This window comes from Actinia tenebrosa, unplaced genomic scaffold (assembly GCF_029948245.1).
Source record: "Actinia tenebrosa isolate PJP-AT-01 unplaced genomic scaffold, QUT_ActTen_1.0 PGA_scaffold10__47_contigs__length_13832649, whole genome shotgun sequence".
NCBI lineage: Eukaryota > Metazoa > Cnidaria > Anthozoa > Actiniaria > Actiniidae > Actinia > Actinia tenebrosa.
The window spans coordinates 8,708,042-8,727,566 of NW_028292570.1; the positions used below are offsets into that span (position 1 = coordinate 8,708,042).

The 19,525-nt window shown below is 35.4% G+C and overlaps 3 protein-coding genes across 3 annotated transcripts; 1 reads left to right on the forward strand and 2 right to left on the reverse strand.

Annotated features, from left to right (window-relative positions):
* Window positions 1-1,265: 1,265 nt before the first annotated feature.
* Window positions 1,266-8,748, reverse strand: LOC116298848 (sin3 histone deacetylase corepressor complex component SDS3). The gene is made up of 15 exons (XM_031707418.2): window positions 8,482-8,748; window positions 7,350-7,548; window positions 6,965-7,031; window positions 6,544-6,599; window positions 6,380-6,451; window positions 6,262-6,281; window positions 5,625-5,684; window positions 5,218-5,314; window positions 4,813-4,905; window positions 4,136-4,215; window positions 4,008-4,068; window positions 3,391-3,469; window positions 2,765-2,818; window positions 2,648-2,678; window positions 1,266-1,895 (listed from the first exon to the last, which is right to left on the reverse strand). Exons 1-15 carry the CDS (start codon window positions 8,593-8,595, stop codon window positions 1,794-1,796), a joined length of 1,185 nt encoding a protein of 394 aa, XP_031563278.1. The 5' UTR covers window positions 8,596-8,748; the 3' UTR covers window positions 1,266-1,793.
* A 136-nt stretch (window positions 8,749-8,884) lies between these two features.
* On the forward strand, window positions 8,885-14,296 carry LOC116298841 (vacuolar protein sorting-associated protein 29). Its single transcript, XM_031707411.2, has 6 exons — window positions 8,885-8,925; window positions 9,277-9,351; window positions 10,307-10,423; window positions 10,872-10,979; window positions 11,060-11,187; window positions 12,165-14,296. Exons 1-6 carry the CDS (start codon window positions 8,923-8,925, stop codon window positions 12,280-12,282), a joined length of 549 nt encoding a protein of 182 aa, XP_031563271.1. The 5' UTR covers window positions 8,885-8,922; the 3' UTR covers window positions 12,283-14,296.
* On the reverse strand, window positions 14,097-18,910 carry LOC116298840 (derlin-2). Its single transcript, XM_031707409.2, has 7 exons — window positions 18,790-18,910; window positions 18,635-18,700; window positions 17,967-18,040; window positions 16,752-16,845; window positions 16,048-16,243; window positions 15,042-15,132; window positions 14,097-14,451 (listed from the first exon to the last, which is right to left on the reverse strand). Exons 1-7 carry the CDS (start codon window positions 18,880-18,882, stop codon window positions 14,325-14,327), a joined length of 741 nt encoding a protein of 246 aa, XP_031563269.1. The 5' UTR covers window positions 18,883-18,910; the 3' UTR covers window positions 14,097-14,324.
* Between the last annotated feature and the right edge of the window lie 615 nt (window positions 18,911-19,525).

The window sequence follows — 19,525 nt, forward strand, 5'->3', positions numbered from 1 at the left end:
ATATTATAATTTATTCATTTGTGCCATCCATGCAGTCGGTTTAGAATGCCAAACGCGTATCAAAAACAGTGGATGATGCCACGGGTCGCCGGTCACAGCATGCATCCAATTAACGTACTTCCCATGTGCCATTTCGGTCTCAGCTTCCATGTTCTATGTTTCTGAGCCCGACAACGATTCTTCAATTGAGTGTATACAACCTTATGAATAACAAAGCAAACCGTTAGGGCGGTATAGAATAAGAGCCCTAGTAGCCATGGATTATACAACTGACAATACTCCGTGAACTAGAGTGCAAACAATTAATCCGTGAAACACTAATTACTAAATAGTACAAAATAGTGCTAATTAAACGATATAGAAAACAATGGAATTTGCATGAAGTTTCACGGATTTACTGTGGTCACTCTATGACCCACTTCAAAAATAGAAAGGGGAAGGGATTGGATTCAGTTTTTTACTTATAAACTCTTTCCTTAAAGTGCTACTACGACGAAAATCGCTCAAACTTGGATTCAGCTGAAACTTCCTAAGAATACTCTTTAAAGGTCCAATAATCACTGTATGAAGTGTTTTCTCGATATTCAGGACGAAAGTATGATATTTTTACGATTATTTTTTGGAGTCTGTGACGTCATACACTCAACATCGAACATCGCTCCATACATTTCTTTGTAGTTTATGATCAAAATATCAGTAGTAAAGGGAGAAAGAAATACCCAAACACCCCAAAATATAAATTATAGTCACAAGTAATGTGAAATAAGCACATTAGTCACTCTTTGGGCTTCATAGGAATAAAATAAATTAAGGATTTATATACAAAGAAATATATGTAGCAATGTTTGATGTTGAATGTATGACGTCACAGACTCCAAAAAATAATCGTAAAAATATCATACTTTCGTCCTGAATATCGAGAAAACACTTCATATAGTGATTATTGGACCTTTAAAGAGTATTTTTAGGAAGTTTCAGCTGAATCCAAGTTTGAGCGATTTTCGTCGTAGTAGCACTTTAAATGCACACTACAGGTTATTAATTTGCTCTCTACGATATCATTTCTGCTCTCTTTTGGCCTACCCTTCTTCCCCTTGTACTTATAGGACAACAGTTATAAAGGCAAGTTTTGATTTTAATGTTTCGAAAGTCCTTTTCTTCTTGAGGAAGGTATTATTTCTATAGGCCAACAAGACTGACAAAAGAAAGGGATTGAGTCGAGCGATTAATAATAAATTAATGTGGTGCACCAGTAATGTCAACCATATAGTTAATATATTTTATTTCGATACAGTTAAACCTGCTATTCATATGACATTGATAGAATCCATAATGGGGCTGCGGATACTGGGGCTGCGGATACAGGAATTTGTTAGGGGGATGTCCCAAATGAAGAACTTATGCATCGCTTTAAGAAAGCGTAAGTTATTACAGCGTTAGCAGGGTGTCCTGTACACTACTGTATTTTGAAAATAAAATATCAATAAGTATCATTAGTGAAGCAATTTTAAAGTGCTACAGTTTTGCATGATTCGCATGTAAATGGATAAACTGTTTTGGAAACGAAAGTTCTCACACAGAGGATCACTTACAACAAAGACATCCTTTCTCATGTTCTAGTGATTACGGATGAGTTGCCGCTGGATAAACAAAGGTTTTGACACATACAAAAGTTGAAAAAAGAAAGGACTGATCCTCTTCTTATCTTATGCTGCCGTAAGCCTTAAGTTTCCTGCATAAACAGGATAGTGAATGGAGTATATTACAGGATTATATTATTTCCAATATCATGGTTATGATGCAGTGTTGTTCTTTTTCTTAAGAATAAATTTTCCTTTCTGAAGGGATGTCAAGTAGATTTTGGTCTTTGTGTTGTCTGTTTTCTTTATAACAATCTGCAATAAAACATGAAAAAGTATTAGTCAACAGTTATAAACAAGAATACTTAAAAGTAATTAGTATAGGAAATCGCACGATCTCGAGTACAATTAAATTGTACGAGAAGATCGTGCGATTTTTTGTTTATAGTTCACTCAACAAAATTTCAGTAAAAAATGCGAAGCGATGCCGTTCATCTTTGTGTATTTGGCGGCCGATTTTCAGTCCATCGCGCAACTGAAATGCATAAAAAAGATTAGTTCTTACGGCTTTAAAATTTTTAATTTCAAAATGTTTTTTAAGAACAAAATGATAGACATTGACATTGATCGACATTGCTTTGGCCGTGTTGCCATAGCGACTTAATTCGGTACTCCTACGGAGTACAATATTAACGCTATAATTGTACTTCCTCTCGACCAATCAGAGTCGAGCAATTTTGTTGAGTGTACTATAAGTTATATAAAATAAGTCATGTAGTTTTTATGAAAGCTGTAACGGTCTTTAAGGTTTAGTTATAAAGACGACACACCCCCTGAGAGCGGGTTGAATTACAAGCTATCCTGAGTTACATAATGATTGTTAACTAAACAATATAGGATATCGTCACACCAGCAATAAAAATTGTAACTTATTTGTCACTAATACAATTTTAATTTACAAAAATTATGTTTTCCCTCACGGGTATACCATCGTATTAAAAGAAAGGACAATGAGCAACCAAAATCAATAGTGACTAGACTTCTTTATGTATATTACAGTAACTAACCTCATTTTGTCCAATGGATGACAATGTTCCACTGAAAATAACAAAAGAAGATGATTAACCTACAACGTTATGTGCAATCTGATTGGTTTGATGATTTGACGTACTGCACAATCTTACCTGTATTTGGCACCATCTCTGTTTTCTACTATAATACTATTACCTTTATGGAACCTAGAATAATTATACAGATCAGATTATACTACTAGATCAGGCCCATAGCAAGGGGAAGGGCTGCAGTTATTTTAGATGAGATAAGGTGAAGGTATGTAACGTTGAAATGGTACAGTATAGTGTACCGAATGTTAACAAATCAACACGTACACTGTGTAGATGCAACTTTTGTAAATTATGCGCATTCAATACTCCCATTTCGAGTTCGCCTTTGCTCAGCCTCAGACTCGATTGCGTGCAATGTGTTTTTTGCTTTCATTAAAGTACATATTATAGCAAGTAATGTACATACTATGGAACAATACAAGTTGATTAAAATGCCACGGGTTTTGGTCGAATGGTTGAATATTTTAACGTACAACTGAGGCTAAGGCTGAGCAAAGAGAACTTGTAACTGGAGTATTGGCTTGAGTACACAATAAGAGGGATTTATTATGGTCTTCAGGAAAAGAGTTGTTTCCCCCCTCCCAGCACACACATTTTTAAGCCTTGCTACAGGCCTGTAGATAAGGAGGCAGAGCATACAGAATATTATTTATAGGTTTAATCCCCATATAATGTGATTGTCTTACCATTTTTTGTCATAATATAACTTGCCATCATCAAGTCGTGCATCTGAGTGACTTGAGTCTGAGTGACTACTATTGTTGCCTGAAGAAAAAAAAGTGAATTATAAGTTGTGTTTAGGGAAGGCACATTTTTAATTGGTAGAAAGGAGGGGTGAGGATTGGGGGATTTTCGTGAAAACTTTAAAAAATGGTTGTAGCCCCTTTCACTCAGTAAGAATTGCCTTTTGTATTAAGTCAACAAGGAAACAGCTTTCATCAAAATGAATGAAAAGGTTTGACTCTCCACAAAATGTCATATTTTAATAGATAATCCTCCATCTGAAGCCCCAGCACTCCTTCCCAATGAGAAACCTACCTTCCCTTGTTACTGAAAAAAACCACATGCCACCCTGTAAGTAGTGTATTGTCCTGACATGTGACACACCTCACCCCCTCCACCACCCTGTAGGTAAGGTCTACTGACATGACACAGGTGACACATCACCTCCTCACCCACCCTGTAGGTAGGGTCTATTGACATGACACAGGTGACACATCACTCCTGCACCCACCCTGTAGGTAGGTCTATTGACACGACACAGGTGACACATCACTCCCTCTTCCACCCTGCAGGTACTAACCTGAGTCACCTTTTACTCGGCTGTTTCCTTTACTCTGAGAAAGTGCTGGGGAGTTTGTGTTCTAAAAACAAAACATGAAAATTAGAAACCCTTTGAATGAAATGAATCAAATGCATCATAGAGCTCACCTCTCTGGTTGGCAAAAATTTGTTTAGAGCTCTTAGGTCGTCTATAATGTCATCTTCGTCCAGCAGGTAATTTATTTGGGGTGGGATAAAGTTAAGGGGAATACAGCAAAATACAAAAAAAAACAAATCATCATTGAGCCTATTATAAATAAAGAATAAAAATAACATTGGTGTTTGATGGATATCTAAAAATGTGGGACCATATAGTATACAACAGAATTCCAATGGTGAGTATCTTTTGATAGAAGAAAAATCTGGATGCAACTGGCATTATCAGTGTGTTACAGCAAACACACATTATACATTTATTTCAAAAAAGGTTGAAGAAGCAAACAGTAAAATGCAATCGGCAATTTATTATTTACTTTTCCATACCCATATTACTTTGCAGCTTTTGGGGTAACCAGAGCGGAAAAATGCACTTATTGTGCTTGAAAGGCTGATCAAACAATGTTGAAAATACTTGTTTGATATCCAAATATAAAATGAAACAGTAAGAAACAAAAAAAAATTAGAATAGAATAGTGTTAGTGATACAACATCACTTCATGGTAAACTGGAAACAGTGCGTTTTGTTATTGTATCGACCCTAAATGTATAATAAACAAATGATCACATTTTGTCACAGTCTGTAATAAGTAATAGTAATAAATTAAGATTTCTTCTGCAAAGGATATGTGATGTCTTTCTTCTTTTTTCAGGGGCAGGTAATGGCTCATTAGGTCTTCTTCTCAACTTTCTTGTTACAGCAGGCTTAATCTCAACAGAATCTGGAGTGCAAGGAAGCCATGAAGGTTATATTATTGATAATGATAATGATTTACAATATATATAGTGCCCTTTCTATGTAATTATAATCAAAGGTGTTTTATATTGAATGAATGAATGTCAGATCTTGCTTTTTATGCAATTATTTACAAACATGAGATGATTAGTACAAGGCTTAGGCACTGAGGATGGTCACTGCCAGGGTTTCTTCACGTCCTCAGTGGTTCTTTTATGTCCCTCTGTTATTGGTTAGAATGATGAAGTGTGGAAAGATGGGAACCATTTTAATTATTGGGTAAAATCAGTGTATTTACCTCCAGTCAGTTCCATGGAAACTCTCTCAGCTTCAATTGTTCTCTTTTTGTCTTGCAGCTCAGATAACAAAGTTTCTTTTAGATCTATCTTCTTTTGCTGCAAAAACAATGACACAGGAAAGAAATTAGATAAGCCATAGTTAGCAGTTTAGTACAGTATATTATGACCTGGTATGTCCTCACTAGATACTATAAGTGGTGAACCCAAAAGCTTAGCTCCTTTAAGCACTGCACACAATATTTTATTTTGTTAATTGCTATTTTAAGAGGAGTCTCTTTATCTATAAAAAAATGAATTTCAACATGAGTAAATAATTGATATAAAACTTGTGTGTGAAATAAAGAAACTTGAAACCTGGGCCACAGATCAACATGGGTAATAGCTAGGTAATACAAGTATTAGCTACCTCATATTCTTGTTGTATTGATTGCTTCTCTTTAATGTGCTCACTTTCTATAAGCTCAAACTAGACAAAAAAAATCAGTGTTATATATGTATATTTAGCCCTACAATTCCTAGACATTTTTGAGGTTTTTCAGCATTTTTCAGGACCCAAACATTCTGTAAGCCCTAACAAAGCCATATAGAGTTTGGAGTGACACTGTCAGTGTTTTATATCAATAAGGAATGAAGTTTACAAGTAGCATGATTTTCCAGTGCAGAACAGAACTTAGTTCAACAAAGCAATGGCACCTTGTTTAGAGGGATTTTCAAAAACTGGAAATTTTGGAAGCCATTTTGTCCATCTATATAAGAGGGCATCCTGAAGTCCTGAGACAGCACTATCTCAAAGAAGTGAGAGTAACTAAGAGTTTACTCATTTTACGGCAACTCGCTCCAATTTGTTGAAGTTTGCATTTTTCAAATAAGGAGTGTCCTTTAATGGCAGTTTCAAGCATTGTAGTTGTCAAAGGGTTACAGCTTTTCAGGACTCACTCCACCTAATCATTTACAAAGGCTGAATGCAAACCACAAAATGCTTGGGACATCCCTCTAACATTGGAATCCTGATACTGACATGTTGATTCTGTTCCTGAACCTACCTCATAGTTCTTGCAGATTTCTATTGCAAAAGAAAAAAGGGATTGTAAGTCAAACATAATTGAAAATGAATGGGGTTTTTGGAAATAGTACAACTAAATTGTAAATGCATCAACTCACCTGTGATGAGAAGCCGCTCATCACGAATTTTTTCCAGTTCCTTGAGCCGCCTGGAATATTCTTCATGTTTTCCTGAAGCATACAATACATTTCAAATGGTTTTCTGATGTGAATGAGGTCAACGATTGAATGAAGCTGTTTGTTTTACACTACTCTATATTTACCAATATTAAGCAAGTGAAGTTGATTCTTGTAGTCCCGTAACTTTTCTTGATACATTCTGAAATTAAGTTATACAAAGAGACATAAATTTATGAACAATGTTTTACTGTTGTATACCATGAACATTGAAGATCCTATACATCAAATTGTATTCCCTCTTTTGCTCTCTGTCATCACATTCCTTACATGTGCATGTTCACCTTTATCTGCTTACAATTTCCTACAACTTTTAAGAGTTCATTTGGCTCCATTTCCTCATTCAAATGAAACCATTTACAATTCCAAGGCACTTTTTATCACTCACCATAGTTAATTTTAAAAATGCACACACTGAATTAAATTTCAAATGCCCAAGATACAATCCCCCTCTACCCCTTCACACACGATTTCTGGTGGTTCAACTTGTGTCTTGATAGCACTTACTGCTCTTTCATCTCTGTGAATTCCTCTTCAAGCTTAGCCATGTCTGTCTCACTTGCATCTTCGGTATCTAAAAGAAATCTTTATTTTTTTATTTTGTTCTAAACAAGCTTAATCAAAAATCTACTTTTTTCCTATTACAGGAAATTTAAGCTTGGTTAACAAGCAATGCGAACATTTTACGGGCAGTAAATCTATCTATCATAAAAAAAGTGACAGAGGAAAAAGGAATAAATAAATAAATATTATAAATGATTGATCAAAGTGAATTGATGGAAAGGTAAACAAGTTACTTATAAGCTAAGTATAATTTAGAAAGTTTGACAGGTTCAAGCGACGAAAAAAGGAAGATTTGGCAGATAATTATAATACAGCCAGACCGACTAACCTTCATCTGATTCATTAGGATGGAGAAATCCTCTACTGTCTTCATCATCGTCAAATAAATCAGATTTGTTGTCATCAAAACTCGCTTCTCTTGAATAAACTGCCGCCATGTTGATCTTGTCGGGAGCTACGGCGCTTGCGTCATCTTGATTAACGCTGATTCCTGATGAGTCACTTCGTGGGCTCACCCCGCCTGTTGACTGGAAAAAGAAAAAAAGAAAGAAAGAAAAAATCGAAAAATAAAATTAGGGAAATAACTAAGAACAATTTTCGAGACAGTCAGAAAATAAATTCTGAATCTTAGTTTATTACTCTAAAAGTGTTTCGAGGCGGAATAATTAGGAGTTTATTATTATTTTTGTATCAATCATGTTACCAGTCATTGTACTTTATATCTTGTGGGAAAAGCTTAAATATTAACAAAATCTTAAAAAAGGAACATAGCTTACTCAGTCAGGTAAAAAGTGTATACGTGGAAAAAGCATTAAATATTTTCATCCAGTATATTAAAACAATTTAATTAGGGAAACTAAAAATGTTTAAATGGTCTTTTGACTTTTCCCCAAAGGATCGTCCTTTGAATCAAACTAGAAACTACACGGCTCTTGGCCAGGAAAATGCATTCAAATAATAAAAACCTCAACAAAATTTAGCCCAACAATTATTGCCCAGTGTAGAGAATTTAGAAAAAATGGGTAAGAAAATCCAGTAGAATTTCTATTTTGAAAGGTTTTCCTACATGATACAAAAAAGTAGTTATCGAACAACATCGAAGCAGGGATAATTGTTTACTGTACAAGGCTTTGGTAGCTTGTCAGGTAGACGAGTCTTAAAATTCCAAATTTCCTTAAAAACACGATTTTCCTTTCGAAATGAAAGGGGAGAAAACTGTCAAATTTTAGCGTTCTGGGTAAAGACGCTCACGGAACATTGAAAGCAAAATACAGTTCGAAAGTTCGTCTCGGTTTCAGAGCCAGACAATGCATGAAGAAGGCTCACTCACAGGTGTACAAGATCTGGACTGAACAAGAATTGCCTAAAATACAGGATTTTGATATGAATTTTAATTCATGTTTAAAAGCAAATCAAAGAGCTCTGTTATATCAATATAGACCAACCAGCCTTTTACGAACCTTTTTTCTTCTTCTCGCAATTTTAGCTTTCCCATTACTCTGAGAAATTTTCCTTCGTAACTTCTTCTCTGTTTTCGATTTGACTGTGGTATGGTTTCCCTTGGTTCTAGGCATCCCGATCTTTCCTTAGAATCTTCTATATGGGTATCTTTTGAAGAGTAACGATTTTATCAACGTTTGCTCCCCTGGTTGTCATGTGCTTGGATAGTAAAACCAAAGGGTACAGCCTTGCTACAAGTATTTTTCAAGAAACCTTCAGACAAGTCTGGAGTCGCTGCTCTCATTTCCTGTGACTATTTTTAGTACATTGGATTTTGATTGGCTATTTGACATACGGCAACCAATCACGTCGAAGTCTGTTTAAAAGCTAACTTCCGGTAAGCTATGTGACCGCGCGATCAGTCACTTGATCTGGAAGAAGAAGGCGAAAGCAGCATTGAAATGGTGGGTCTTTACACACTAATTTAACCGCATTTATTCTCGTCGATTTACACAATATTACTGAAAATTTTAGATTATTTGTAGCTACAATTTCTAAATTACCACTTCTATGCGGTAAAAGTTGAAGATATGGGCGCAGTATGTTTAAAGTTATGAAGAAGTAGGCGGTAGTGGAAATCAGGTTGTTTATGGACAGTTTAATTAAGGATATAAAATATAGTCGAATTACTCGTATTCACCATCCAAAATGAGTTAACACCCAAGGATACATTAGTTTGAATACTATATCTTTTTATTTGCATTGTGGATGTATATTTGCAGTTGATAATGTCAATGTTTGTCACATTTCTATAGCTTGTTCTAGTGTTAGGAGATCTGCACATCCCTCACAGGCATCATGGCTTGCCTGCCAAGTTTAAAAAGTTGCTGGTAAGTTATGAAGTTATAAGTACTTTCTCCCTGGTGACCAAGTCTATTTATTTTATGAGTATCCAACCATACTGTACCCACCCCACCCCCCTCATTGTGGTCCCATTCTAAAGGTTGGGCCCAGGAGGGGGGACCCTGGGGGGGACCTAAAATTTGTGGACCCTGTTTATGACAAAAGATATAAATTATTGCACTGAGTTCCTGTTTCAATTATCAAGTCATCTGGCGTATTGTTTTTTTTACGACCATAATAACCAGTTTTAGTAAATACAAAAGCAGAATCCCTGAATATGACAGGAAACTCAGGAAGAACTTGGAACTTGAGTGAAATTGCATACCCTGTTTATGATAAGAAGCTCAAAAAACCATACCCTGTTCAGCGGATCACCCCTGTATAGTCCATATATGGGAATACCCCCTCCAGGAGGTTGGGTTTTTCAACTTGCTTTAGATACTGCTGTCTGCAAATTATTAACTATTGGAATCCTTTATTTCCATCCTACCAAATAACACATTTTCATGAACCATTTCAGACATTTCTTGGGGCAATGGCCGCAGCTGAAACAAGAGTAAAATGTCAAAAGTCATAACCAATGAAATTGTTGCTTTGACAGATATATAATTTTTATTACTTCTGCGTTGGTGACTTTACTTTTGTTCATGAACAGTGAATATAGACTGTTATTGTACGACACATTCAATTTTCCATGTATTATGACCATTTTTCGAGTGCAATATTACAGAGCAATAATACACGGTCTGTAGACCAGTTTTAATGTCTTGGCTGTATCTAATGACTTACAATCAACTTTGTTGCCACCTGCTGCTCTGAATTGCCTAAGGTTTATGAGCATAAAAAAAGAGGAGAAGCAACACAGCACAGCTGACTTGATATTATATTAGGGGTTTGAATTTTAATGAGAGGTACTTAATGTATATGTTTGTATACTTGAAGGTTCCAGGGAAGATCCAGCATATCTTGTGTACTGGTAACCTTTGTACAAAGGATTCATATGACTACCTAAAGACCCTAGCAAGTGATGTTCATGTCGTCAGGGGTGACTTTGATGATGTTAGTACACTGAACTAATGTTGTTTGTTCGTTTTAGTAAAGACTTGTTATCTAAAAAAATTGTGCTTTGCACTATCTCATGATGGCATGCAACCATGACAGGAATAAAATCGGGTGTTTGTTTGCCCATTTCGGTCATTTCTTTGAGAATAGGATTCTTTGTTTTATTTGCATGCCAACAGAAATGATACTCAAGGGAATGACACATGGCGTGAAATGGGCAAAACATTACGCCCAAGCTAGAGGTGTATGAACCTGGTTTAATGTGGTTTACATGAGGAAAATTGATTCTGCAACATATCGTTTTTATTTCCATGAGAATAAGCATGGCTGCAGTGTGATAAAGTTTCATGTATAAGAATGCTAAATTTTCAATAGTTTTTAATAATTAATTTAAAATCAGAAAATAAAGTACCTTCAAATGCCTCTGCATTTTCATATTACACAGAACCTGTCATATCCAGAGCAGAAAGTGGTCTCTGTTGGTCAGTTCAGAATTGGACTTTGTCATGGACATCAAGTGGTCCCATGGGGAGATCCAGAGAGTCTAGCCATGGTAATTATCCATACATACCAGTCATTGTATGTATCTTTGATTTCTTATTGTTGTTAAGACTGTTTTGGATTGTTTTCCAGCTTCAGCGACAGTTAGATGTTGATATTCTTATTTTTGGCCACACTCATAAATTTGAGGCTTATGAACATGAGGGAAAATTCTATATTAACCCTGGTAGTGCCACAGGGGCATATACCCCTTTAGAAAGGTAAGCATATCGATTAAAGTGAAAAACTCAGGCAATATTATTAAAAAGTAATGCCATGTTCACCTCAGGATCCATTGTTTCCAAAGGGAGGTTCAACTGCTATCATCCTCCTGGATCAAATAGTGATAAAAGAAATTTAGACTATATTTCCCTAATTACTATTCACAGAGTTTGTGCTACTCTTTGGAATCCTTGAAAAGTCCTGGAATTGAAAACAGATTTTAATTTTGAGTGCATTTGAAAAGCCCTTGAAAATAACAAAGTTGCTGGATACTCCTGGAATTCTCCTTGAAATTGTAACATATTTTGATTGTAATGTTCTTGGAGTTCCAACACAGCAAGGCATTGGTATCTCTCTTGCTATTTTCCATTACCCTAAGTCAATGTTACTGAGCTTTAAAACTTTTAAGGTCATTGTTAAAATAAAGTCAATTAAGTATTTTTTTATCTCTATAAATTGTTAAGAAAAAATTTATAAACAAAATGGTCCTTAAAAAGTCCTTGAATTTTGTGTTGGAGATGTAGCACAAACCCTGTATTCATGAAGCATACATGTTTCTTTATACAACGAATCACTGGTACCATAACTGGGTCATATTGATGAAAATTGCCAAAATTATATGTCAACTTTAAACTCAATTTTCATTGGGAACAATACACTTTGGTATGAAGAAATTCAATGTTATTTTGTACATTATAAAATGGGGATGCCAAAACTAGCTAATTGCTATTCACCACAGTAACTGTTTTGGACTAGAATTGGTATGCTAATAAGTTAATCACTGAAGGGGCCGCAAGTGTTGCAGGATTGTTCTTGTACTGGTACTGTTGTTGTAGAATATCACCATGATTGAGAATTCTACCAGGGTTTTGTCATTTTGTTTGCTTTATAGTATAAAAGTCACTGAGTTAAAAGGGAACTCTAAATGTACCCAATACAGCAATACCCAATAAATTTGTTCTTTTCCTCATTGCAGTAATGTCAGGCCTTCTTTTGTTCTGATGGACATTCAAGCTTCCACAGTAGTGACCTATGTATATCAGTTACTTGGTGATGACGTCAAGGTTGAAAGAATTGAGTATAAGAAACCATGATGTAGTTATGCAGATTATCAACAAACCATCCCTTATGAATTAATTTCTGAAGGATTTAAGAGGTCTACTTATATGACATGAGAAAACATGATGTACACATACAGCTATTTCAAAACAGGTAGAAGGGACGAGCAGCGATAGGTAATAAAACATAGGCAAAAAGTGATAGGTCAAAGATCTTAGAATCATAGATCAAAGAATAGCTGGAATGACTTTTTCTTATTCTTGTCAAGAATACGAAGCTTATTGTTGACATATTTAGTGTTGTTTGCAGTTGACGAAGCCATCTCCATTAGCTGTTTGCTCCTTCGACCTTTTTTTTTCAACCTTTTTTGAAATAGCTGTATAGGGCTTTGAATACTGTAAGGAAAACATAATAGAAATCATGGCTTGGCATTTTGGCTATGCTGATGGTAGAATCTGCTCTGATCAAGTGCCTCACCCCTCTATCCTCGGTTGTTTTACAATGTTTCCAGAGCTTCCTATTCATAAATCACGCTCATACATCTTTATTTTTAAATATCACACATTTATTTTAGCCTGGCTCATGTGTCATACGTAACCTCTGTGATGCCCTGAATGCACTCGTGATTGAGCATTGCAATGGGGAAGGGTGCATTGTTTAGGTGGTTTGCTAATAACAGTGATTTTAACATTAGGGCTTTATTTTCATATTAGATTTTTCTGGAATGGCAAATCTGCTCTATATAGGTTCAGACATAATATTAGGGAAGTGAAAGCAACATTGCTCCAAAATAATATTGTTTTACTTAGGCAGGATGTCCATAATGAGACCACAATTTTGCTATCAATTGTATGCAATATTACAACCAAAAACCTCTAGAATCATATCATGATGGAACAGGTATTTTTTGTTCATAATATATGCAGACACAGAAGTATGGACTACAGGGGTGCATGTTTCAACTTTTATAACTAACATAGGTCATGTGTAACACTCAAATATTTATTGTGATCTGCTGTATAAGCTCATAATAATTAATGTATTGCTACCATTAATCTGTATGATACATTGATTCTATGTCAGTGATACAAGATTAGATAATGGTTTTTATACTTCATTCTGTTTCTTTATTAATAAAATTAGATATTCTAGCTTATGATTATGCAATTAATTCATAAATAAAAATGTTACAGGCTAGTGAATTGAATAACTTCAGACTGTGATATCATACAAACCAGCTGACATCAAACAACTGGCCCCGACTTCCCCAGCATAAGTATTTTCCTAGCATGTGCATAGCATGTAATATTAGTTTATCTTCAAACCCAGATTTGACAAAGTTCAAGTTTGTTTTGACCCACAATCAACTCAATTGGATACATTTACTTTGTATTCCCTCATTAGCATCAAAATTAAGGGCACTTTATATTAATGAAGAGATCAGCAAACAGACCATACCTCTTTATTCTCTTGATCATTATATCTTTCCAGTAGTGGTCTTCAGATTTTATCAACTCTATTCCAAAACCCCTCTCACTAAACCCACCTTGGATCTGTCCTTTTCTCCCTTCTGGTAATCAACTTGGATGCAAGCTCAATCAGAACATTGAATTCTTGTTTTTATGATATTTGAAATATGAATATGCTTTGGTTCCTTGCTGAAAAAGCCAAGAACGTTTGTGCATTTTCATAACACATTGTGTTCTAGTTTGAGTCCAAATTTCTGGTTTGCTACAATTGTCATGTAGTAGTATTTTTAACAAAGCTGGACCTGAGTGCCTAGTGACTTGCTCTTGGTGCAGCAACTCATTTCATTTTCCCTTTCCCTTTTGGCCAAACTGCTAATCAATTAAGTGTCATAGTTCTTTTATTTTAGTTACATTTAGAATATTGCTCAGTTTTAATTCATTACCATTCATTCTCTAACAATATTTACAGCTGTACAAGCACTTTTACTCAATCTGTACACTTGATGCCTTGTCAACTACAATCTTATTTCAATGCCAAGCCATTTTGCCAAAGGAAAGCTAATAAATTAGTTCCATGTCCTGCAATGGTTCCAATAATATTATCTTTTTCACTGGTTGTCATCATTATTATCTACACCCACTTGTTCTCCTTCACCCCAGTTAAACCCTCCAGGTCTGTCTTCTGGTAGTGGCTGGTAGTTAGGGTCATCTACTGGGCCATCAAATATCGTTTTCCTAAAAAGAAAAATGTTATGGTAAAAAGATTTTAAAGACCGATCTTTAAGGCAGGTTACCTTTATTTTTCAGTTCATTCCAACTATGACACAAGTGAAATAGCACTCTCACAACTATGTTTGTGATAATGACTATGTTCCCTCTGTTGCTAGTGATTAGTGTACCAAGCTTAAGCAATCAAATTGCCGCATGGCACACTCGTGGATACCCTCGGCAATCCTACTTGCACTCTTGAGATATTGGATATCATCATTGTATCTCACAGATTGAATAAATTAGCTTATGAATTATTAATGACTTTGACAGAGAACTTTTATAAGTAATATGAAATGTGGTGAGAATGATCTTAATTTGAGAGAAAACTTGAATAAATACATGCATCCCAACACTGATTTGCTTTCGTAACTTCCTGACATTATGTGTGTTTGCCCAAAGAAGAGAGATATCCAGTGCGCAAATAAGGGTCTGAGCAGAGTAATATTGTAAATTGTCTTACCCATGGATGGTCACCTGTAGGGAGATCTAAAGTGTCTCATCTAAGGTGTTAGGGTGCTCATCATGAGAGCAACACTCAAGTTGTAATTACTTACAAGAATCCAGGACTCTTCAGGATTCTGAAGCCACCTGGTTGTTCAGGGAAGACATCCTCCAAGAAGTAGTAAACATGACCAACTGCAATACCTAAAACCAAACATGAATACCATTAAACCATTGAACAACTAATGCTGTGCATAAAAATTTGTCTCCCAGAATATATTTCATTTGTAAAAGTTGTAAGGTTCAAAATGTTATATATTCTCTGGATTATGAACAATCCTCACAATCTTCTATTTGAAAAAATTAACAGCAAAAATTTTTTCTCATAAAACAAAAAATAAAATCAACCTCAATAAAAAGACAAATCACAGATTTCTGGGAACTAGTGGTGGGAACTAGTGGTGGAAACTAGAAACCTGGCAGAAAACTGAATCATATCCCAGAGGATGTACTCGGGGGTAACATATTTTGGGTTGACAATTTTCATTCCCGGTATTTGTTTGGGTCAAGATCTACCACATATTTTTTTAGGTTGTCACATCTCCAAGTTCAATAATTCGTTTGAAATTTTTTTCAGCAAGGCATGAGTTCCATAAATTAAAGGAACATACTGATAACAATTAAGCTGTTTTTCGTTTTATGAAAATTCATGCATTATAAGGGCCTGTTGATTTCAATAAATCAGTTTAGAGGTATAAGCCTTTTCATAGTTTAAGAATCGATTCCACTGCGCATGCGATTTTATCCCAAATTTCTCACCTTCTTTTGTTTAATTAAGAACAAAAGAAGGTTTAGACAAAAGAAGGTGAGAAATTCGGGATAAAATCGCATGCACAGTGGAATTGATTCTTAAACTATGAAAAGGCTTATTAAAGTCTTGTATTTTTTGGGTCCAAAATTTGGATGCATGTATTTTTTGGGGCATAAAATTTCAGGTTTGAGTATTTGTTTGGGGTTGCAATATGAAGCTCCATCGGACCCCCCCCCCCCCCCCCCGTCATGTTACCCACCCGAGTACACCCCCTGGGAATCATATACATGTATACTATATTTATTTACCAACTAAATCCACCATGACTGAGTTGCCAAGCATCAGAGAGAAACCAAACAATACCCAAGGTAAAAATGGAGCTTTGAACGTCAAAAGACCAAAAAAGTTCATTCTCACATAAGGATTTCTTCTGCTCCAAATGTAAACAAGCATTATTGTGAATGCTTGACCCAGGAAAACAAGATTCACAAAAAGAGCAATAATCTGAATAACAGCGTCAAGGTATAATATATAATCCAAAGTCTCAGAATGGAATATGGTATTAATATCCTTGATTTTCCAAGGTAAAGACAATGAAGAGTACATCCATGTCCTGACCTTTTTAAAGAATTTCCATGACAAAATGAAGTATGGAAACTATTCTCCAAGATATTGATTCACAGTAGAGTTAGAATATAAACTATGAGTCTTTCAAAAGGGATTTATTCTATTTTATTTAGACTCATATATTATTTAGTTTGCCCCAAGAGAAAGCTCACTAAAATGGATCTATAAAACATCCTCACACACACCATAAAAAAGTTCCATTAAGAAAATAGAGTCTAGCTTCCAAAGACTCTCCAAACCACTTTACAATTCCAGCCCCCCATCATAAGCAATTCTCACTCAACTCGAGGGTAGATCTCCAGGCAGGGTCCCTTTTGAGGAAATCGTTCTTACATAATCAAAACTTAGTTTCACTCGGCTTCTAAAGCATATTATACAAGGATACAGTCATGAGGGCACCACCAAATATGAACATAAATACGAAGTCTGCAGAACGACCACGAAAAGAACCCTCCTCAAGCATACGGCAATATCGATATCTGAACAACTGTTAAGCTGAAATAACCTTGCACAAAAATCATGTACAAATTGATAATCAAAAAATGATTAATAACTCTAAGTAATAACATATAAAAATGAGTCCAATAAATGGAGTTTAGTTTACTGTGCAGGACAGGTCTGGATGGGGAAAAACTGTAAAAACTTATTTCTTTTTTTCCCCATTTACTTTTTCACTTGCTTTTATATTATCTTTGCTTTTAGCCATCCCTTATCTCAAAATAATGGACCACATTCGCAATTTTTAGGATACCAGGCTAAAAAAGATAAAGTTATCAGTATTCTATAAAGAAATGTATAACATGTGGGGCTGAGGAACATATTATGCATGGGTGCTGGCTCTCACTGCTTAGGTTGTAGGTTTAATATTTAGACCCACTGTTTTCTATATATGTGAGTCAAAGCTCTTGTTGGTTCTCTTTCTCTTTGCTTTCTCCAGGTTATTCAGTTAATTTCCTTGAATCGGCCTACACTAAAACAGAGTACCTCCAGACATTAACAAAATAGGATAGAATCTAGCCTTGTCCCCAGACTGCTCATTGTCAGCTCTCCCAAATCAAAATGGCAAATGCTTCAGAGCAAACGTACATATGTAGCCTGACAAAATATTTGGAGTTATCTTCCAAATAGTTTCTCATATTAATTTGTTTCCATTGAAAAAGTCCCCTTTGACATCATGTATGTATTAACCTTAGAAAACTCATTAATAATTCATGAAGGAAACACAATAGAAATCATGACCATGAAGGAGGGTTTTATATCTGATATAGATTCGTCTTCATTTGCAAAACTTTAACTTGGATTTTCTCTATCAAACTTGGTTCATTTCGTAAAGAATTCTGTACAATTTGAGAACATACATCATGAGTTTTCTAAGCCGTTTAATAAACTCGCAGATCGTGTTTTATCGGGTCCTAAAACCACTCGGCTGCGCCTCCTGTCTTATGCCCAATAAAACACTCCTGCTTGTTTATTAAACATTACATAAACTAATCAAGGATTTGGCCAGTCTACTCATCTGAAAGGCACTGAGCTAAATGGGTAGAATGGGGACAAGGCTAGGTAGAATCAACAATTTGAAATATTTATCTTTAAAGGATACGTAAAAATCATGTTGAAAAAGAAATTAAAACCTATCGTGCCAAAGAATAAAAAGTTGGTGATAAGTCTCCACAGCTGAAAACAAAAACAAAAACATGAGAAGCTTATCAAAGAGTTTTCTGATGCAGGACCTTATCAAGACCTCTTGAATGATCAATTTACTAGCCATTAGAAACTGTCTGTGACTAATAATAATACATTAATATATTATTATTATTATCTATTTCTAATCTGTAAATATTAGATACCATGAGGATATGAACCTAGCACATAAAAATATTGGTGACATGTATGACTAATGGCTCTTATGAGGGGTGCACGTGCACCCTGTGCTCCCCCCTGGTTACGGCCCTGATTTGTTCACTATTGAAATTACTAAGATAAACAAAATAAAATGAAATGAAAAATAAATGTTACTTCTATTAAAATATCCAAAAACAAGGTCTATATTGCCGTAATTAAAAACCAACCAGATACTCAAAGCAAACAATCGTTTATTATATTAGTAGGCCGGCACATCATATCATGTTAATTAACTGATCAGAAAATCTGGTCATTCTCTATATCCGCGCTAACTACGCTTAATTATTGTATTACTTGCAACAATGTATTGACTAAAACAATTGTCCCGCTAGTAGGGAATGTTTCCTTCTTAATATCATATCTTACCTGATATCGCTGAAAGATCAGTTCTGGATTGAAATAAAGTTGAAATGGAGTAATGACGTCGAGTTGCTGTAAACACAATAACAAGCAAATGTTAACTTTTAAAGTATCTTTCGATGCGAGGAATTCGATAATTCGAGAAAAACCAACTATCTTACCACTGCTAGTGTGGTTAATACACATGCTGTAGTGTAAGCCCGTGTAACTATGGGCATTTGCATGTATTCGGAGTGAAACGTTTGGTACGCCATCTTGGATTACTTTCCCTTGGTATAGAACACGTCACTAGTCACCAGGACACGTCATCTACCCACGGTTCCACAGGGAACCAACGCATGACATCACGCCGAATACGCCGACTTTTGGAGAAAAACGTCTGTCGTAAACCTCTCGTCAACATTGTTTTTATTCTACTAAGTCATTGGTTTGGCAAAGAAATGTGAAAGATATATTATTACTGAAAATATAATAAACCGCTATAAAAATATAAAATAATCGAAAAACCAAGAGAAGTAAAAGCTTGAACAATTTGACAGCAAAAAATAAAATAACAAATTAATTAGACACGGAAGTCCATTTGACAGGAATGCAGAAATTTACACGATTTGTTTCCCACATATGTGCTATGCCCCCGAGAACACGCAGAATGAGGCGTCGTATAGACTTCGCACAGGGATTAATCAAACGCCAAATTCAGTTTTACCATGTAAAAACAAGGACTGTTTTTTTTTTGTTTTTTTGTTTGTTTTTTTTTTTTTTGTTTATACGAAATGAGCAGATCATTATTTCAGGCTGTTTCCTCGTTACCCTGCGAGCAGTCTCCTTTTAACTCCTCTACGGGCGAGAGAAGTAAAAGGAGACTCTGCTCGCAGGGTGTGTCCTCGTTTGACTTCA

Excerpts from the sequence above, each read along its gene's own strand:
- LOC116298848 (XM_031707418.2), bottom strand. The coding sequence starts at position 8,595 with ATGCCTAGAACCAAGGGAAACCATACCACAGTCAAATCGAAAACAGAG. Across the intron at positions 7,032-7,349 it reads TCCTAATGAATCAGATGAAG|ATACCGAAGATGCAAGTGAG; the intron begins GTTAGTCGGTCT and ends GATTTCTTTTAG. Across the intron at positions 4,906-5,217 it reads TTCCATGGAACTGACTGGAG|ATTCTGTTGAGATTAAGCCT; the intron begins GTAAATACACTG and ends CTTGCACTCCAG.
- LOC116298841 (XM_031707411.2), top strand. Across the intron at positions 10,424-10,871 it reads TCAGGGGTGACTTTGATGAT|AACCTGTCATATCCAGAGCA; the intron begins GTTAGTACACTG and ends CATATTACACAG. Across the intron at positions 11,188-12,164 it reads GCATATACCCCTTTAGAAAG|TAATGTCAGGCCTTCTTTTG; the intron begins GTAAGCATATCG and ends TCCTCATTGCAG.
- LOC116298840 (XM_031707409.2), bottom strand. The coding sequence starts at position 18,882 with ATGGCGTACCAAACGTTTCACTCCGAATACATGCAAATGCCCATAGTT. Across the intron at positions 18,701-18,789 it reads TATTAACCACACTAGCAGTG|CAACTCGACGTCATTACTCC; the intron begins GTAAGATAGTTG and ends TTGTGTTTACAG. Across the intron at positions 16,846-17,966 it reads TTTTTCAACATGATTTTTAC|ATATCGATATTGCCGTATGC; the intron begins GTATCCTTTAAA and ends ACAGTTGTTCAG.